Source organism: Drosophila melanogaster, chromosome 3L (genome assembly GCF_000001215.4).
Source record: "Drosophila melanogaster chromosome 3L".
Classification (NCBI taxonomy): domain Eukaryota; kingdom Metazoa; phylum Arthropoda; class Insecta; order Diptera; family Drosophilidae; genus Drosophila; species Drosophila melanogaster.
This window is the reverse complement of record NT_037436.4, coordinates 15,531,723-15,553,892: the sequence shown is the minus strand read 5'-3', so window position 1 is coordinate 15,553,892 and position 22,170 is coordinate 15,531,723. Positions and strand designations below refer to the sequence as shown.

General features: G+C 39.5%; 1 protein-coding gene across 2 annotated transcripts, besides 2 other annotated features; it reads right to left on the bottom strand.

Moving 5' to 3' along the window:
- Positions 1-261: part of a mobile genetic element that runs on past the window's edge.
- Positions 262-406: a mobile genetic element.
- A 272-nt stretch (positions 407-678) lies between these two features.
- On the bottom strand, positions 679-18,498 carry CrebA (Cyclic-AMP response element binding protein A). 2 transcript variants are annotated; one of them, NM_206374.2, is made up of 6 exons: positions 17,438-18,498; positions 5,807-6,017; positions 3,848-4,344; positions 3,297-3,746; positions 2,886-3,029; positions 679-2,813 (listed from the first exon to the last, which is right to left on the bottom strand). In NM_206374.2, the coding sequence occupies exons 1-6, from the start codon at positions 17,489-17,491 to the stop codon at positions 2,619-2,621; spliced, it is 1,551 nt and encodes a 516-aa protein (NP_996096.1). In that variant the 5' UTR covers positions 17,492-18,498; the 3' UTR covers positions 679-2,618. The 2 variants fall into 2 exon arrangements, with proteins under 2 accessions (NP_996096.1, NP_524087.3); NM_079363.5 differs by having other exon boundaries at positions 1,988-2,813.
- Between the last annotated feature and the right edge of the window lie 3,672 nt (positions 18,499-22,170).

Sequence of the window (22,170 nt, the reverse complement as noted above, 5' to 3'; positions counted from 1 at the left end):
ATATATATTATAATATATTATATATATTATATATATAAGGACCAATAGCCGAGTCGATCTAGCCATGTCCGTCTTTCCGTCCATCTGTCAGTCCGTACGAACGTCGAGATCTCAGGATGAATAAGAAGCTAGAAAATTGAGATTACGGAAAGCCCCCAAAACTTCCCACGCACATTTTCAAAATGTTTTGACATTTTTCATATTTTTATTAGTCTTGTAAATTTCCATCGATCTGCCAAAAAACTTTAAATTGCCACGCCCACAGTTATGCAAAATGTGATATTTTTCATATTTTGATTAGTCTTGTAAATTTCTATTGATCTGCCAAACTACTATTACTCCCACAAACCGCCGAAAAGCCACGCTTACAATTTTTAACAATTTTAATTTTTTTTCTTATTTTATTCACCAATATCTAATTTGCGTTCGCATTTCCAATAGTTGAGTAACTGGCATCTGATTATCGGGGAAGTTTAAAATAGGAAAAAAATTTTAATTTACTAGTTTTTTTTTTTAAATTTTATTTTGGAAGAAGACATCAGTAAGAATCAATAAATTTAATCACCACTGCTAGAAAGCATTATTTTTATTTTTCCGCCTTTAAGTGAAAAATAGTTTTACATTCCAGAAAAAGTATTGTTTTTCCATAGATAATAAATAAATAAAAGACCCAGATTCCTGCTGTTTGTATGGTTGTTTGAATTTTATTTGGAATTGCACTTTTACTTTTGCCAAATTACAGCAACCAATCATAAAAGTTTTACAATTTTTTTTGATGTATTTTCTTGTTTTGTTTGTTTTTTCCATTTTCAACGTTAAACATACAATATATGCGTTTAAAATGCTATAGCCAAAAAATAGTAAATAGTCGTACATTATTCATACTTGTATATATAAATATATCATAATGTATATTTCATGTTGTCTTTAATTTGTTTGTTTAACGCTTTATTAATAAAATTTTGTTTGTCATTGCACGAGCGTTTTGTTTTTCAACATCGATTTCTGATTTTCGTATTTTTACTAAATATCTTTCTTTTAAAAATTTTCTAACAATTGCACAACTTCGCCCGCTTGATTTATACACACATGCACAGACATACGTAGAAATAGCTAAATTATATTTTATAGATACATATTATCGAGTTGATAGGAAATCAACGGGTTACGCTTGAAATTTCCGTTAAGTAATTTTGTGTTTATAAATTCAACTAATAAAAACTAGAATGACTCATTTAGAACGCTGCGAAAAGAATACAAAAATATCTGTATAAATATGTATGTATGCCAAAAAATTGCACTAAAACGTAAAACACAAATTGTAAACATAAAAAACAAAATAATTGCTGCGAAATTTGATTAAATTGGGTTATACTCTCAAAATATCCCTTCGGTCAGTGCAGCGCCGTCTTATAAAATAAAACTTAACAAACAATAATTCATTTTCATAATTGGCTCGGAAATTGTTTTAAATTGGCCAGGCAACGCGGCAGGTGGAGAACGCAACCGAATTGGGGATACGGATACAGATACGGATATGGATACGGATGCAGATACGGATACGGATACCCATTATAAATTCGTATGCTTTCCATCTATTGAAACTCCAACTTGACGCCCGCTGGCGAACAGATGATGAAGAGAAACTTAAATGCTGCACATAGACATAGTTCGTTACATAATCCACCTATATAGCTACATTATGGAATTGTTTAGGTATTTTATCTCGTCGTCAGCTTTCGTTATTCGTTTTGAGAAATATCGTTTAAAGGAACAATAGTCATGCCAAAGACAGCACAGAGATTGAGCTCCGGGAGTCTTTCGTTAATTCATTCATTCAATCATTATTAAAACATAATGTACATGTCGCCTCCAACTGTCGGCTCAACTCCAATCTGGATTTCATATACAATCAGAGCCTATTTGCGATCGGCTTTCTTTCTATCATTCTATCGTTCTTTCATTATTATTATTATTTTTTTTTTTTGTTGTTGTCGTTAACTTTTTCATTACTTTGCTGTTTTTTTACGTTTTTGTTTTTGGTCTGTTGATTTCGTTTAATTACAATATTATTATTTAGCTTCTCTTTAGACGCTTTCTGGATTTCTGGCTTCTGCATTTGAGCTTCTCGTATTTGTAATTGTAATTGTAATTGTGGTTGTTGCTGCAGCTGGTCATTTGCCTAAGCTAGATCAAGTTTATATAACAGGAATGCATGACTAATATACATAGCTTTATAATATAGGCCCTACAAGTAGCTAGGATTACATACACATATTATTTATACGATATTAGTTATGGGCATTCTGGTCATCTCGGCCCTGTGGAATATTTATTATGGTGGTGCGGTGGAGCAGGATTGAGGGGAATGTTATACCGCTTTGTGGCTATCCAAAAGCCGAACAAAAAATTCATTAAAGTTTCCTCGTCGCATAAATTCTTCACAAACTCCCAGACTGATTAAATCGAAACAAAAAACTAAACTGAAATGAACTGAACTCAACTGACATACAAATAATAGATCTAAAATATAAAACTCGGGAAGGCGGGCAAACAAGAAACGATTCCGGCTACACAAGCCCCCTAGGATATCGAGGGGTCCATGTGAATCCGGTTGTTTAGGACTTTTTCACATTGTGCTTGCTAACTAGGGCCTGCAGTTTGTGCAGCTGACTAAGTAGATTGGCATTGGTCTCCTCCAGCCCCTCGAGGCGCTTCTTGTAGTCATGGTTTTCGGTGACCAGGATCTCGACGCGCCTCTCCAGCTGGTCCATGTACTCCTTCTTCTTGCGGCGGCTTTCCTGAGCAGAGATCTGTAAAATGTTACAAAATCAAATATAAATAAATATGATTTCTTTTAGCTTCATCGTTTAGTTTGCACATACTTTATTCTTGATTTTGCGTCGAATCTTCTTCAGCGATTTCTCCTCGGCTTTGGTTAGGGGTAGCTTCTGCGGAATCGGATACCCTTCGGCCAGCAAAGTGCGTTTCTCCTCTTCCGTCAGCAACAGCGTCCCAGTGGAGCCCTTCTGCAAAATCCACATAATTGTCCAAAGAGTTAGTGAGTGAGTGAGTGACGAATTTCTTGCTAAATCTCGCCGCGATGACGAGCATTGATTGTTCATGATTTTAAAAAAGATTCTTTGGCATTTTCTTCTTACATCCTATGACTAATTTATGCTACTTGCTACTATATAAAGTCCTATCGTCTTACTTAAAACATATATTTATTTACTGAAACAATGGTTCTTCATATGGCCAAAACTATTCCTGAAATGACTATTAAACAAACTTACCGGTTGCGAGCTAATCAGCGGCGTGTGGATCGGCTGCCGTGTCGTGGTAACCGTTGAGCTGGTACTGGAGCCGGATGCTGATGCGGATCCGGAGGACGAGCGTGTGATGCTGGCAGCGGTGCGGCTGACCCGTACGGATGACTCACCGCCGGCTGGATTGGCCACAGAGATGGAAACGGTTGCGTTGGGCGACAGTGGCGCAAACAGGTGTTCCGGACTTAAGTTACCTTCGGAATCATCGCTGGGCAGGGAGGATGGTGGCGTCAGCGGGATTCCATAGCCGTGGGCATGCGATTTGTCCGAGCTATTGCTGGTGCTCTGTTTCTCGCTCTTGATCTCCATTTTGGCCATCAGTAGATTGTCCTGGCCAAGGATTTGCTGCTGGCGCTGCTGGGACTTTATGAGGCTGTTGTTGCTGTTGCTGCTGGCGGTTAGCAGGAGGCCACAGTGCTGCAAGACAAACATTTCCCAAAAAAAAAATATATAAATCATAAATAAATATGGCAATTGAACATTTTGTGTTGAGTCCTAGTTGTGCTGTGTGAACTCACCTTTGGCTCGAATAGCATTTCCGACTGCAGGTGGGCCAGATTAAGGCTGAGCTGGTGCTGCGAGCTGCTCGCTTGAGAAGTGGGACTGGCGGGGCAGCTGGAGTCCGGCGACATGGGCTCATCCTTGATGGCCGACTCGTCGATCTCGATGTCGGAGCAAATGTCCGGCGACATGCTGCCATCCCGCAACGACGACACCGAGGAGCTGCAGTCGTTGTCGTATAGGTGCTGAGGTAGTTGAAAGTGCTCCAGATTGGCCACCACCACGTGGCTCGAGCCGGATCCGTGGTGTGGCTGGTGCGCCTGCAGGCTCTGCAGGCCGGAGGATCGTGTTAGATCCGCGACGGAGGTGTTTAGGGCGGGATTGCTGCTCAGCCGGCTGATGGGCGTGGCGTGCGTGGGCGGGACGTGGAAGGTGAGGTACTTGGGATCGATGGTCACGCGCCCATTGGTCGCCGTCTTCGGTGAAATGGCGGGAAAGCACTCGTCGTCCATGTCTGGGGAAGCATATATATGAAAGCCATTAGAGATTTTAGACGAAACTTAAGGGACACGTCATCGCAATCCACAGCGGCAACACTGCGTATGAGTGATCACAAAATGTGAGTTACACTTTCGATACACATATTTGTAAAATATTTTCAAATAAACTGTTAATATTTCATTTCATTGTAACCAAACATTTGCTTATAAGCCCTAAAACATAAAAGTTCATAATGATTATATAAAAAAATTTAATTGCTTTGGCTTGCGTCAGTTAAAATCGTTCTCTGTTAGTCTCAGTTAATTGTTAATTTTCCCAAAAAATAATTAGCTCACAGCCGTATTTGCTCCATCCCCCTTTTTGTTCCATAGACAATGGGCAAAATCAAATAGAGCCAATATGTGGGTAAATATTATGGCCAAATATTATTGCTTCTAACCCACATTATTATGCAAGAATTGGGGCTCTTTAGACTGTAGTCTAAAGTCTGTAGTTTAGACTGTAACTAAGCAAACACCGGATCACTTTCCTTTGCCTGAGCACGCGTCAATTGGCCGAGTTGCACTTGTGTTTGCATTTCATATTCTGTTGTTTCAGTTTTTTATATTTTTCTGGCAAAACTTTGGGCCCAACACCCCCTCCCACATCCACGTCCGTAAAACTGGCCCAACACAGTCACAAAAAAATTCGTTTTATTTTATTTACACAGTTGTCGTACAGTTTCCATAAAATTACAAATAATAACAGCTCGAACAAAAAAAAAACAAGAGAAGCCCAGAACTCAGGCAGGGTAATTATACACAGTTTGCCGTCATACATACGAACAACTGATATCGCGTCAAAGTACAAAACTTCATGCACGAGTACTGCGTTAAATTGCTAAATGCTACCGCGACACTAGAAACAGAACAGAGCGGATCTGAAACGGATTTTCAACTGTTATTCTTGTCAGCCTTGTTTTCACTGTCTACATGGCCCAAATTAACCAACTGCCAACTGTGTTGGGATTGCTATTCGGGGCTTACAGACAGACCCCTTCAATAATACAAAAAAAAAAATTGTTCGGTCTGCGTCTAAATGCAATTGGGCGTGTTATCGGTGATCGCTCTGTTTCGAACAGCAATCGTTCAAATTGCATAGGTCCACCTTGATGGGCATTCTAGCACATGCTAGCATTGTAATGCATTCATTTTTTAATATTTTATATTACATGCGAATCCACCATATACTACATCTAATAAACTGTTATATGATATTTATGAATGCTTGCAAATGCAGTTATCGACAATCGATATGTGTAACTAAGTACGACCCTGTTACTGTTTTTTACTGTTATCCATTCCTAAACTTGGCTATTTTTACTTTAAATGACTTTGACGACCTGCATGATTTTGATGAATGCCATTTAACTTTTACTTTGCTAGATTAAATGTATTATAACACATTGTGGCTTATAGTTTTCTTGAGATACCTACCCTCGATCTTGGCCTGGAGGCTTTTTGGTGAATCGGGCAGGGAGTCAACGTCGCTGCTGAGACTGTAGGAGTGCTCCGTCTTGATCGGCTGTGTGCCATTGAGCAGGGCATCCGAGATGAGCTTGTCGTTGAGTATGACGGTGGGATCTTTGACGTCCCGATCGAACAGCCAGTCGTGCATATCGTGATCGGGGCTGATTTTCAAGGATTCCTGTAACAGTGCAAAATGGGAACAAAAAAAAAAATGGTTTGCAATTAGTTAATGTACAAAAGTCATTCATAGTCGTGCTGCACGGCGATAGCACGCTTATATAATTAAAACACAAAAACTGAATGCGAAAAACAAAAGTACATCAGCTCTACCTACCTATATATACATATATACGACCTATGGCAAAATCACACGAGAATCGCACACCCAAAACGCAACGCGGCCACTCGGGCCATGCAGATAGCTCAAAAAATGAAGTATATTGTATAAAAAAAAAAACTGATTTCATTTGATTTGATTTGAGAAGTACATTGTATATGTATACACATACATATATATATATATATAGCAGATCCCGAACGGCCCCTGCATATGGTGGCTATGCAATATATTTTTGTTGTCAATCTTATCAGAAGACATTTTACCATCGACCACGCCGCCGATTCGGACGTACCCTTGAAATCATTTTTGTTGGCCCGGACAATCAGCAGAGGGAACAATTTTGAAGTTATCAATCGTTAAGTCATTATTTTTGGGGACCCGCAAATCAGTGGTGGGAATTTTTCTAGCCTAGCCTAGGTGGGGTGCCAGGTATTTGCTTCTAGGTTGGGTAATTGGTACTCGAACTTTATGGGGCAGCGGCAAGAGGAATGTTTGGCTAACTTAAGGAAATGGTAATTCAACAGAATCTAAACAGGTAGATAGAGAAAAAAAAAAACCATAATCTGCTGAAAAACTGACACCTTAAAAGACACAAATAGAAGTTTTAAAACATGTTTTAAAAGTTCTATAATTTTTTTGGATTAGGATTTAGGATTAATCGGGATTTTCCCGAAGGATCCATCAAAAGCACTCAACGGTCATTGCCTCTGGTTCCATTAGAGTCGTCAATCGAGTTTTGGGGCAAGTGGTTGGCAAATGGTTGGCACAAATTTAAATTAAAAGCCGCGTGGAGCGGTGTTTGCAAGAGTGTAATTAATTATAATGAACAGGGCCAGCGCTAAGTGTTTTCGATGCCGAGATGAGCGCAAAAACCAACCTTGCAAATCACTCACAATCACGATCAGAGTGCAGCACAAATAATCCAAACAAGTTAGCCGTGTATTCTATTCTATTTGCGGCCAAAAAGCCCGAAGATCCAAACAGCTCCAGAACATATTTATTTTGAAGCTAAAGCCCGCCCGATGATGTAATCCCGAATGTGCCAGATTTTCGGACTGGATTCGCTTAATTGTCGCCCGCAATCTACGGCAATAAATTGCTGACCCATTTGGAGGTGGCATTTTGTGGCAAATATGCACATGGATACAACTATTTACATACACACCAGAGTGACTGTCTGTCTGTCTGTCTGTCTGCGATAAAGAAGTGCATGTAATTACGCTTTAAAAACACATTTGTATGTAAAATCCCAGCCGAGCCCCACCTCACCAAAGTTCACATTCTAAGCCAAGCCAAGTGGAATCCAGTTTTGGCCATAAAAAAAAGGGAACGTCTTACGGATAAATACATGCATACATACATACGTACGCATGTACATATATACATATGAATGTAGGCAGGTACGATTCTTCCCGGTTCTTTGTGGGTCTTTGGTTAATCGAATTCTTCGGGTTCCTCCACGAAATCTACGTAGAAGGAACATACCGTGAGTCCAAACATTGATTACCGTTTGCACGCATGCATTTGAAGGAATTTGGAATAATTATGCGGCACTCGCAGTTTCGAACGAGGGTGGTTTGATGGGTTCTATCAACGCAAATGTGTCAAGTGTCAAGAATTAATGCTCATAGTTGGTTCTTAATTTATAGCTTAAGGATAATACTATAACTCTGTTGTTCGCCTATTAAATGTATGATATTCGAATATCTTCAATATACAAATTCTTTTTTTTTTTCTATGTATATAAGAATACAGTTCTATAAAAATCATAATAAATTCCAGTTGTAAGCTGTAGCTCTCTATTTTTTCTATTATTGCGGATTACCTAATAAACAATAAAATGTATTTTTCACGTAGCTCACAAATCACGGAGCGTATGCAAAAATACAGCAGCCCACTAATTTGTTAAGCTCCAATGTTAAAAAAAAAAAAAAAAAATTTGAATTTTTTAACAAATGCAAGACTTTATGTTTTTCTAAAAACAGATTATAATTATATACGAATTTGACGTTAAGTACATATGTTAGCACTGTAAATTCGAAGTAAAACCGATAATTGCCAAGTAGCAGCAGTATTAACTGATGTATTTCAACGTAAATACTTTAAACCATAAATTACCCCCTGTCGTTTATGTATTTATACGTAATTACAAGTTTTAATACCTTACGAGATATTTATTTTTACCGCATTGTAAGGAGTTTCTTTAATATTTTACGGTGAAGTGCTAATAACGTTTTCAGTAATTACCCAAAAATGGCAAAGGGCCAAAGAAAGTGCTATAATAGTCGAAGTTTCTCTTGACCAAAAACCGCTGTCGATGCTTACTGTAATTCGTACATTCTGAAAGCCAACGAAAGTATGGAATAACCGAGAATTAATGATCCGCCCATTATGCTAATACTCGTGGGCCGTCCCTCGCATTTTGTTGTTGTTGTACATTTCATTGGACAGTGCATTAAAACACAAATACACAAGTGCTTTCTCCGCATTTTAGCCGTCTCCGCACATCGGGCCAAGAATCAGCAAGCAGTATGGTATATAGTATACTACTTATAAGCACCGAGAAGCGTAAATAAAATGTGAGTGTGCGTGCCCAGTGTGTGTGTGTGTGTGTGTGTTTATGATGAGTTCAACGAACCTCGGGAATTGTTGAGAATTAGCAATTCTTGAAAAATGCTACCAAAACGGGCAACACAGATACAGACAAACACACGTACTTCCCATTCGAACCACACAGATACAGAATACAGATGCCCAGGCGGCAGTCGTACAAATACAAATATATGTTTGTACATATGTATGTATGACCATCGGTTGTCTGTATACAAATATGTATGTTGCCGATGATGAAAGAAAGAAGAAAGCCAGGAGAAAAATACAACAGAAAAAAGACGGCAAAAATGCTCGCAGGCATTTGCTACCTCTTTTGTTAGCTGCTGCGGATCAGGTGGGGGCATCGTGTTCCGGAGGTGGGGTAATACACTGAGGGAAAATGCACACTGCCCCTTTGCAATGGTCATCCCCGTATCTAATCTTCAGCCATGACAATTTGATGCGACTTCGTAGCAATATCGTAGAGCTAAGATAACTTTTATTTATTTTCAATTCTATTTATGTCAAATCGATCGCAAATCTAATCAGTTCTAAACTTAAATCCACAGCATTATTGTATGGAGAGACCCAAACGAAGATCCGTTTAAAATGTGCCACAACGACCTTGCCCGGAAAATGTGTAAATCACAAGGTAAATATGGACATTACTGTCTAATAGTAGAATAATGTATCACTTTTATTTAATGTAGGTACATAAATATATAGATTACCATTTCTTCAACAATTTAATTTGATTTTTGGAATCAACATATAAGCAAGTATAAACAATACTTGGTGTAAATCCGAACTAAGTCATCATATCACTGATGATACGATCTAATATTACGCAATCCCATAGCTATTGCAGTTTAGCTTGAAAATATTTCTCATGGTGCACCTGTAGCACCGTTTGTTGAACGTTCCAGGTGGGTTTTTGCCTCCGAACCACCGCCACTTCGCCGATTTGTGTGTTCCAATGAAAGCGCGGCACCACCGGTGAAATGGCTAAGGGCGCCTTCTCAAGTGGAAAGCGTTGTGGTGTGGTATGTGGTATGGTGTGGTGTGTGTGGTGCGATGCTCGAGTTTGGAGCTCAAGTTGGCGCTGAAGATGGAGCTGGAGTGGCTCTTGGGCCACAAAAACCGCTTGAATGCGGCTAAGCTCGACTTGACTTGACTTGGCCGGGCAATCGATTCGATTGCCTAACCATCGGCGGTGGAGCCTGCGTGAAATGCAGTCATTTGACCCCATTTCATTGGCAATTCACAAAAAAATAAAAAAAGAAGCAAATGAAAACCTGTTGCTCCGTTCGAATGTCACGTGCAGAGAATTGTTCTGCGCGTTTCTCGCGCTCGTCACTTGGGATCCCAATCAGGCAGCCACTTTGGAAACGATTAAGTTGGAATCAAATCGAAATAGCCGCCGAAGGGGTTTTCTTTATCTTACGGCATTAAATTAGCATACACACATGGGTGTTGGTGTTGCCGGGTCCCCTCGCCTTTCGGTTTACCCATTATACAATCTTATTCAAATTTCCAGTCTTCGGCTCGGTCTTCCCGAAAAACAAAAACAAAAAAAAAAAAAAAAACGCCAAGAAAGGGTGAAAAAAAGAGCCACAAACCATACAATTTCATAAAAATAATTAAACTGGTTATAGTTTGGCTTGGTTTCTCCTCTTTCTTCTTTCTTTTTACCTCTGTATATTTTCATTGGGCTTTACTTTTGCCTTTTCTGCCTGTTTTGTCTATACATTTTTTCGATTTTGCTTTTTTTTTTCGCTTGCTCCACAATTTGGATTGATTAAATAATGTTGCAGCAAGCGAAAACCTTTCACATTTATAAAACTGCAGTCGTGTGCGTGCCGATCATTATGTATGTATCGCCTTTTCTTTGTGTTGTGCACAGCATTTTTTAGCCGAGTCTTTATTTCTTTCCAATTTTTATGCCCAGGCTGCATCATTCGGCGCTGGAGTGTTGGTAAAGTGAAAGGTGCTCCCACAATTCAAAAAGAGCAGAAACCAAAAAAACGAAGCGAAAAAAAATAAAAACACAAAAACACGGATACTGAACTGCCTTTTAACTTGAAAAATTGCTACGGTTTCGTTTTTCGTGAGCGTGGTAAATGGTAATGGGGCTACGATGTAAATGGCCAACGTCTAAATGCCTCTGCTTTTGCCTTGAAAAGAAAGTGCGAAATGGCCAGGAATGCCGGCCAAAGAATCCGAAGATTTCAACAGCTAACAGCTAAAAATCAGAACCCGCAATGAACTCACATATTACGCATACGCCATGTTGCAGCCTCCAATGCACAGTATGAGTGCCTCTGAGACTTCCATGACGTAGTGATGTTTATAAATATAACCTAATATGTATAAAAATAGCTGGCGAAAGGGAGAATAGGCTGGGTGGGTGGGTGTACATTGCGGGCTTAGCTTATCACCACCATATGTTTGTGCGCTCTTTTTGCGATGAAAGTACGTAAGCAGCGCGTCTGACGTACACATGAACAATTTGCCAAACGGAAATCACTGTGAAAGTAACCAAAAAATGTAGTGGGGGAAAAATGCGAATAGGCGGTGCCCAAGGTGGTTAAAACCTGCAGAATCTTTGCTAATCCTCATCCCCCACAGATGGTTCATCTTTGGGATAGTGGGTGCTCAGCGAAGATCCACCAAGTCTCAGCCTTCGAGACCGTCTAATGCCTTTCACAAAATCGCTGGCGAGCGTCGAAAAGCCAAAATCGTACATCTGCATATATGCAAAACAGACATAACCAACCAATTTGGCAATGCGCGGATGAGTCAGAGAGCTGGGCGACCTTATTGGAGAGCCCATAATGAATTCACTTTCAAGGCTTCTCGGAAAGATAATGCTTGAAAAATGTGCCTGTCGCCGGTTAATTACTGAATTCTAGGCCCTAACTTATGACACTCTAATGGATTTTGATGGAGTGAAGACTGGGGTTTCTGGTGAATCCGATTGGTGCACTCTATTTTGGGTTTGCTAAAAATATCATATTAAGTATTATCATTTTTATATTTATTCATATTATTACATTGATATTTCCAAAAGGGTGTTTTTCAAATTTACTTAAGACCAACTTATGACAATAATTCTGGTTTCTTCATCATAGAAATTCTCTTAAATTCATTGCAGAGACCGCCGGCCCTAAGCACTCTCCCTTAACTTTTCCGAATGTACATTGAGGTCCATATGGTTACTAGAATTACAGAAGAAAACTTTCCCCAAACATCTTTAAAAGGTCTTAAGGTCAAAGGGGTATAAAAATGTGTTGAAGAATTTTTATCATGTTACACCTAAAATAACTTTTTAAAAAATTCAAAGAAATAGTAATTGATTTTATACATTGAAGACATCTGTTAATAAACTCGGGAGCAGAATTTCTATTATTTCTTAGGCTCAAAAATAAAGTTTTTTGAATAATTCTAGTCCTAATGTAAGTGAATGTTTTTTGACCAATTAAACATTAGTCTTAAGTCCTTCAAAACTACAGTGATTATCGCTTGCTCGCATGGTGCCAGATAAAATGTCCTATCAGAGGGTGGTCTCCTGGAACCCCGCTCCTTAATCACTTCTTAAATGCTACTTCCATTGTTTCTCCGCCCACAAGAAGCAGCTAACTGTTGCTTCCTTGTTGCCTGTTGCCTGTTGCCTGCTGTTACACTTATCGTGTAGCACTTCATTAGCACTGGCAATATGTTTGCAGCGCCCACGCCCAGTTCCCCAGCTCCCCAATCCCCACAGTCCACCCCCTCGATGAGTGGGGGTGAAGCTGTAACATATTGTAACTTCCGAACGGGTCCATGAATAATTCACGCTCTTCGGGGCTTTGGCCACAAGTCAACTCCTTCGACATCCTGACATTGACGTCAACAAAACAAAGCGCGAACAGCTGGTCAAATGGCCCAAAGGCCGCCCACTCTTTTGGCCAAAAGAGAGCTCTGCTACCACAACTAGAAAACCCGGTCGAAAAGAGCAAGCTAAGAGTGGATTTTCCGCGTGGACATACTATGGCTGCGCATCCTGCAACGCGCAGCGCGTGTAAATCCGCATGAATGGCCGACATGAATGGGAAACTATATATATGTATATATATATAGTATATATATATATATATATACATATATATCTACAGAGAGAGGGAGAGAAAGAGAGAGTGGAGCCATTGAGACTGGCGCACATGTAAACCAATACTATGTGTGTGGGGGCACAAATTTAATTATGCGCGCTTTTTTTTCTGCCTCGGGTTTTTTTTTGCTCTTTCGCTGGCTCGCCATATGTTTGGACTTTTGGCATAGAAATTGTGTCGCTGGAGCGAGCTAAATTTGCAATAGTCGTCGCTGGGTTTCTTTGCATTCGCTTTGTGCTTTAACCTGTTTTGCAGATTGCAACGCTCCGGCTCATTGGAAATGTCAAAGTTAAGCAATACACAATACGCTGTACAGCGTATAGCCGAACAACGCGGCGTATACGCGATATACGAGATATACAGACGACTGATAGACCATATTGAAAGTATCTAACGTGCATAGCTCGAACTAGTTATTCAAATATGCTCCCGAGAGTCAAGACATTAAGCTATCGAAGTTAACAAAATGCCGACACAGCCTGTTGCCAAGCACGTTTTTCTGATTTCCGTTTCTTGACGCTGGAGTTTGGTAGTATTCTCGTGTGCATTTTAAGTAGCGGGCCTTGCATTTGGCCGTTAGAAAATCTCAGTCTAACCTCAACGAAATGCACATTTGCATTCGACGGCCAGGCAACAGGCCATATTATATAGAGTGTATAGACCATAAAGGGTATCGAATTGGGCGAAAAGAAATTGCTAATACCATTATGCATGCCCCGCGCCCCCGCCACCTTTTACTTTTTTTTCTTTTTGTATATTTTGCTTATATAAGCGAAAGTTGGCACACAAAAAAGAATAGCTCTAGAAATGTCAGATATATACATATATTTGCCTTTTTCGCTTGTATCTCAATGGAAGTGGTGAAAAGTTGCTGACTTCTGGTCTTCTTGTTAATGCTGCACTTTTTCCCTCTGTTTCGGTCTTTAACTCTTAACCTCTCTCTTTCCGTTTTGACCAACAAATAAAATTTCGGTAAGTCGATGATTTTCGACATTGGTCAGCATTCTTCTCTGAAGGCGAATGCAATTTATTTTGTTCAAGGCAATCTTTTCCGGCAGTCTACTGTTTCGATTGCAGAGCTTCTTCTTGTTCGAGGCCAGCTCTGTGACGATCTTGAGAACTTCTAGTTCGAAACTTAGCTTTGTTTTCGCTTTCTTTCGAGACACAACCCTTTCTCACATACTAGCCTATATAAGTGCGCGAATTCTACTTAGCTATTGAGAAGATAAGCTCGTTTCTAAGTCCGCATTAATTAGGCATTCTGTTTCCATGTGCTTGCTACTCTTATCAACGAAATGTGAAAATTTCAGCAGTAATTTTAGCGCTGAACAGAAACAATTTGATTTTATATTTTCTTATCATGACTGGACCACAATCAAAAGTCGTTAAGCTGAAACATTGATATTTTTATTCGCACTGGAAACGCTTTGTTTGGCCTCATAAACTGTATTCTTCGTAAATTGAATAACCAGTTACACAGAGATCATCGTAAGTATTGTTGTTGGTTTTTCCACCGCCAATCGATTTTCACAGAATTCCCCCGATCGGCGAATATATGTTTATATTGTATGCGTCTGTTTTTCTAGAGCTTTACAGATTCTGCTGTGTCAACTCTTCATTGCTCCCAACTGATACGGATAGTCAGGGGAACCACTCAAAGATCTCTGAATGAAATGGTAGGGGATTTCTTGATAACACCGATCGGAATCTCGGAAATGCAGGGCACGTGACATTATCGCTCTCTACTGGTCTCTCTGAAGACGAGCTAACCCCAACTGGGACTTTCCAATTTGTGGCCTTTCGGAAACCTCTTGCCAATTTAATATAATTGATTATCGACCCGTCAAGTCATTATTTTGAGTTTTTTGTTTTGGTTTAACGAAAGAACATAAAATCCCATGGCATCATAATTATTATTTATTTATTTTTATTTTTGTCAACAGTTTAAGTGAAAAATGGTGCGCTAAGGCTAATCAAAATTGGGCATTTCAGGCCTTATCTGGGCGCAAGTTTACTTTTTTTTTTTTTGCTTTATTTTTTTGGTTACAAAATACGGTGAGATAAGATTGTTGATATGCTTGAAGAGACTTTAGAATGATAGTTTATATTATTAAAATAATGCCAAAATAGAATACTGATAGGCTCGAGCTAACAAAACAAACGCTTTTGGATGTGATCTTTCAAGGAATTCAGCTATCTAGCCATGGATGATATCTAACCGCGATCTTGATCTTACTTCCCAGACCATTTGGAGGGTATTACGGCGGCGACTTCCCACAGAAACCGATAATTTCTTGTTATGGGCACACACAGGCATTTGAGATACTTATGAGGTAATTGAGCGCACGCCCCGGGTACGGGTACATTGTACCGCTTACGGCGGGAAAAAACGCAATGCAACAAAACCAATAAAAACTGCACGCGCATTTTCCCGGGCATTGGGCCTATTTCTGTCCCTCCGGCTACATTGTCTACAAGTCGAGTAGTCGCCGGCGCGCATTTATTATCTCCCAATAGTAATGACACTGACGAGCCATACTCTATTTGACTAGCTGCAAAGTGCAGCAGCAGCAGCAGCAGGCAGGCAGGCAGGCGAAAAAAGTCATTACTTTGCATTTAGACCAGCTGATAGCAGCCTCTTATCAACTCCACATGTGTCCTCCTCCCAAACTGTAATAGATTCTTTTCTTTTGTGCTCGCCCAGCAGAGCTTCCTCTACACAGCGCGCAAAAGTTGAGAGCGAAAATTTATGAAACATATTATACAAATTTATCGTTATAAAGAAAGCGACAGAAATTTTAAATTACGTTGAAATGTATTACAATTTTTTTGTTGTATTGAATCCGTTGCTTTTTAAAGCTAATTTTTATCAAAGTGAAAAACATTTTATTTATTTATACTTGAACCCGGACCATTTCTAAGAAAAAATCACTAAGTACGAAAAAAAACGACGTTATTAATTGAAACTGATACAATTATTGTAAGTATCTACTAAATTTGATTTTGATCTGTTTTTTTTTTTTACCGTGTACAACAGCAAGAACAAGTGAAACGGACGGACTTGGGCTGAATGGACGGGCGGACGACATGTATTCATTACTGTTTCCGCAGCGATAAGCAATAGACGACGGCATCTCCATCTATGAGTACTCCGCAAATGAAGCTCAGCCCGGCACATACTCATTTCATTATATTGAAACAATTCACGATTGCAGTACGACGAGTAGTTCAAGTTGCGGGGGTGATAGTGAATGGAACTACGACGACAAAACAACCGAAACAGAAATCGTTCGCTAATGATAAATTTCTTTTAATTTCTTGGAAAACTTCAATTATCATTATCGCCACCCAAGACAAAACAACTTTGTAGGACAGCGAAACTTCTAAGTTATGAACAGAAATGTTTCCTGAATGCCAGATATAGTCGCAGTCGCTTATCAAAAAAAACCATGTAAATTGATATATTCGAACACAAAAAGTCACTAAAAATTGTCTTTCTCCCAAAACGAGCACGTAACTGCCAAGATAAAAAGCCTTGAAAGCTGCCTTTTCCTTTCGGCACTAGAGGGTTTGTTTGATTCGGTCGTATCGGTCGTATCTATTTGGCAAAGTTTTTTTTTTTTTGTTTTTCTATTGAGTAATGCCATTGGGTTCGGCAATCCAAGAACGTCCTCCACGAAAATGAAACCAAAACTGTGATTCTGGGTGTGTTGTATATTACGGTGTCTGATGTCTGGAAGCCGGGCAGTTCGATTAGATTCTGGTTTGTTTTTTTCACTATACGGTTATTTTTTTTTTTTTTACATTCGAAATTTTGGTGGTGCGGTGAGCGGACATTTTTATGAGGTGGCTTGGGACAGGTTTGATCGTAGGCCAGTTTGTCGGTGATCGGTATTCTCTCAGGTGATCGCATACATATACATATAAATGCGAACCACTTAATATGCAGAGAAAGAAAAGAAAACTGGCTAAATTCCGTGGGACCCTGGAGATCGAAATTCGTTTCTTCATTTTCCTTTTCTCAAATCGATCATCATACTTAGAATTCAGCTCATGAATAAGTTCACGTTTTTTCTCCCCAACTGATAAGCTTAATGTGGGTCATTAAAGTGTTTTTCTTTAGATTTTTTAAAATGCAATTTCGTTTCGTGGAAGCACGACTCTTGCATGTTTAAAATGTACACCGAAATGACTTAATAATCGTATTGAAGATGTCTCTGTAGTCAAAGATCGAAGTTCAAGGAGTTCACCAAGTTTAGTTGGGGCATTGCCACATAAAATTTAGTGAGCTATAATATACATATAAGAGCTACCAATGTATATCTCGGACATTTTCTTATCGTTGCGTTCGAGTTGTCGGCTTTAACTTTCACATACTCGTATAGCCCATATCAAGCATACCTGCTGTAATAAAAGCTCTCAAGTATCAATGGTTCTGTTCTGACTGATATAATATGGGGGTACAAGTTGCTTTTCGCATTTTTAATTGTGCTCGGGAGTGGTAATTTGAACACTTACCGGATCTAAGTCGGAGTCCCATATATCTTTGAGGTCGCCATCGTAGAATTCCATGGTTGGCGCTAGTCAGATGCGCTCTAAGAACTCTTTTAGTTGTTTTTTTTTTATTGCGGTTCGGGGATGGTGTGGTATGGTTTAATTCGGTTCCACTCGGTTGCAGTCACACTAATTTTTCTACTTTAACCCACTTAAGAACTGTCTTCTTATAATTTTTGTAGTTTATGGTATTATACTATTATTTTTATACGATTTTGCTGACTGAAAAGTGGCTCTTTCTCCGCTCTTTCTCTTTCTTTATACTTTATCTTCTTTATTCCTCGTGCGCTCTTCTACCTCTCTTTCTCTTTTATTTTTTACTTTACTTTTTTTCCGTAAAGAACAGTTCTGGGTGATGACTGTTGGTTGCTTCTTTATAACACTTATTAAGGGGAAACCTGTTGCTTCCAGAGAATGTTTTCACTTGACATTGTTATAGTCTGCGTGTGTGTGTGTGTGTGTGACTTTTTCGTTTGTATGTGTATACCGGGCATTCATTCGTATTGGTTGTGGTATTTGGGGTGTATCTGTGTACGGATCTAACTTGGTTTACAACTGTCGGCTGGATTTAACTTGTTGCATGCGCTTTTCTCGTCGGATTATATTTGGCGTTAACATTAATTGAATTATTAACTTTTTTCCCGATTCGGAAACGAAACACTCGATTTTCATAGAAAATAGTTATTATATGTATGTTTAGATTCAACGTTGATAACCATATAATTTTAGTTTATTTGATTTTTCTTTTCGCTGTACTGTGTTTTGGACTCGATTACGATTTCAATTGATTTAATTGAATTTTTTGATGTGTTTTGTGTGTGAATGGGCAGTAAACCGCTTTAGAAATGGCTTTGCTCGGCCCGTGTATAATAGCATTTAATATGTGTAGTTAATATCGTTAACTTTAGCAATAATATTTGTATGTTTGGATGTATGGGATGGTAGCACACAATTAGAATAAACTGTCCGTAGTGCGACTGCAGCCAAAAACGGTACTAAACTAAATGTCGGTGAAATTCTTGTGAATGCGAACGAACGAATCGAAACGTCAGTCCTCTGCTGACGTCGCTGCCGCCGCTCAGTCGCTCTCTTTTCCGCTACAACGCTTTGTCTCTCTTCCGCACGTATAGCGCTCTCTTTCCGTCTATCTCTTTGTCTCTCTCTCTCTGCGCTTATAATGCCGGCAATTTCAGAATTTCATACAGAAAACCTCGAACAATTGATACTTTTGTAATAAAAAAAATAACAAATTTAAATTAAGGATATGATGAATTGATGTTTCCTCATTAAAATGAGAAGAGAAAAGGTACAATAAATGGCCTAAATATACTCTTTCAATTTGAAAAGATCGCTACAAAATAACATCGTATTTCTAATATCCTGTGTTAATAGTGTTATTGATTCGTTAATCTACGGGAAACGTTTGGGGTTGTTGCTTTTCGTTCCCAAAGGTCAACTAATCACATACCTTATGTTACATTTGCTATAGTTTAATTGAATTTATTGACTTCTTAACGTGTTTGGGGTAGTTGTAACTGAAGACTGAAGCCGTGTACTATACATTTCAAATATTGTATTCCCATGGTTCTTGGCCACCAATCTACCCTTGATACTGTGTAACATGCGGGTTAGCCGGCATCGAATCCGAATCCAAATGCGATAGTATCCGACTCTCTCCCGAAAAGCGTGCTCTTAGTGAAACTTTCACGCTCTTTGGGGTTTCGAGAAGTGAATGTAAGTTGATTGTCGTAAGCCGGCTTTGACGTCGTTTTGAGACCGGAGATCGGAGACCAGGGGCCCGAGATTTGAGATTTGAGACCCGGAGCCGCATAGGAAAGGAAAACAAGTTTCTTCCGACGCTATGGGCTGCGTCGACGTCAGCGTTGCGGCAACATTTGTTAACCTGTTTTTTATTATAGATTTTGTGTTGTTGCTGCGAGTATTTGATTTGGCCCGAATGCACGATGGAATAGGACGGGGGGTGTACCCCGCTCTGCAACCAGACCCGACTTTGGCTGCTGCCGCTTGGTAACACTCGCTCCGTTGATCTTGTCAACTTGACCAAGTTATTTGAACTATGCACATGTGCAGACCATAGAGAGTCGGGCCATTCCAACACAGGCGGGCCAAGCCGAGTCATTTGAAGGCTGTTTGCCGGAGCTGGGAGCCAAGAGTTTTGTTCGGAGATCTTTGAGAGCCAGAGCCTATGGATATGGATATGGCTGTGGGGATCTTTGGGGCCTGGCCTGGACTTATGCTGCTGCTGCTGTCGCTGCTGTTGCTGCTGCTGCTGCTGCAATGCTGCGACGACGGCGACGACGCAAAGTGAATGTACTTTCAAACCAAAGATCCGGTTTAAAGCTGCCCGGGCAACAGATACAGCGCAGACAAACGACGATGACAACGGCGATGTTTTCACAAAAACGCTTGTGTAATACATATGGAGAGGCATAGGTATATGACTATAGCTCCGTGCTCCGTGCACGTCATGTATACCCCCGCTGAAAATATACACACAGCTCTCGGCCACTAATTTCTTGTTTGTTGACGTGATTTTATTGTATTCATTTAAAAATTTCAAATTTGAAAATCCCCAATATGGCTTACACCACATAGTAAATTGGCTGGGCCAACAAGACGCCTCTGAGAGGGATCAGATCATTGGTGCGCCCTTCTTTTTCGTCGCTGAGTACATTGATTTCTCCTTTCGTTTGGTCGTAGTGGATTTCCCTGAATTATGACACAGATATTTGTGCGCTGTATTCGATATAGAGAAGAGCGTTTTGTTCGCACTCACTTCCAAAAACATTTCGTTACACTTTCTAATTGGGAAAAAGGTTAAGATGATCTTGTCAAAGTTGATCGATTCCATGGCTTCACATCAATTGACTCTCGGTGTCAATTTAAGAGGTTTATGGTAAATTTGCAAGGGTAGCCTTTCCCTTCTTGTTTCAAAATTTTGTGTATATACGCGCACATACTTGAATCACAATCCCATCAACAACATCATCAATGTGCATTGTGAGTGTATAAACAGCCCCATGAATCGACTAAGTGTGCGAGTGTTTTGTATTTTACACGGAGAGAAAGAGGACATTATTGATAATTTTACTTAACATCAAGATCGAAAGATCTGAAAGCTTAATGTACAGTTTGTAGTTTTGATAACAAATATATATGAATTAATAAAAAAGATTGTGAGCCAGGGTGGGATTTGAGCTCGGACAACATGCCTATATTGATTGTCGAATCGTTTCCGTTAGTAAATAACTTCACTTTATTCACTTTTTATTCACTTTATGGAAATAAAATATTTTTTTAAATTAGATTATTATATTAGATTTTTAAATTCAAAGTAGTGTGATCAGATCAGTCCTATTCTATTATGCAGCTTGGTGTAGAGTTGAACTTCGTTTCAAATGTCAAAGTAATATTCAAAATCTAGTTCTATCTATTCGATCGTGTTATTTCAAAATAATATTACCTGTAGATCCACGTCTTTTTGGCTGTGAAGATTTCTTGTTTATTTTAAATGATGATATCATTGCGATTTAGATAAGCTTCTGTTTTCCTTGCTGTTTAATAGCGTTGAATGTTTGAATGGTTAATATGATGTTTTTTTAAATATGATTTTTGTTTGTGCACTTTAAATCCCTTTTTTTTCAAGTGTACATTAAATTTCATTTACCAGTCGCGAGACTGTGTGTAATAATTCGTCATGCTGGCCGCATTTGAACCCGCATAGCTCGCTGCCGCAGTCTGCGTCTCTGGCCTCTGGTGCTTGGTGTTCACTGTTCGGGGTTTCTTCTCGAGCCGGGCCGGGCCGGGCCATTCCCAATGTTTTTCGTACCCCGAGCCCAACCCCAACACCGCCCCTAATTTGCAAGGCAGCGAGATAATGCGCGCCTCTCTTAACTGTTCTCTTAGTTTGCTTGCCGGATTCGATCGCTCTCTGCGGCTTCAAGTGGATTTTACAGTTATATAGTATATATAGAAAGAGATATTGTATCTTATGGGTTATGGCTGGCACAAATACTTTTCGCCACCGACGACAACGCTTTTTCGTGCATTTTTCTTTATTCTCTTTTAATATTATATATATATATTTTATTTGATTTGTGAATCACGGCAAACAGACAGTTGAGTTGTGGATAAATGGGTGTGTTTTTGCGGGAAAATTAGAGATACAGCTCAGTTGGTGCTGGAAGATGTATGTAGGTGTCTGTTTGTCCGCTTTTCCCCCGCCTGTTTATCTGCCGTAATATTTTAATTTGCACTCGAGATTTCTTTTAGAATATAATTTAGCGTTATGCCAGAAAATTGTGATTAGATTCCTTCGCTGTCATGCCGCTGGGGTTGATAATTTACTAACTTCCTCCTATGAATGAATGTTTGTTATTGCGGGTTCCTGTTATCATTCTAGATTTGCCCCAACGAACACATAAAGACTATAAATATCTGCTACCACGGCTTAGAGCCGTACAATATTTTAATTTCGAGGATTTTAAAGGCTCTGTCTAATAATCTTTAAGAGGAATGCTAGTTCCACACTAAACATACATATGTGTATGCTGATAAGGATTTCCCTTGCAGGACACAAAGGACCGCTTATCGCGTTGGTAAAATGAGTCACTCCATATCGACTCTTATGCTGTGCCTTTCTTTCCCAGCGGGTCACAACATTTTCTTATCGCTAA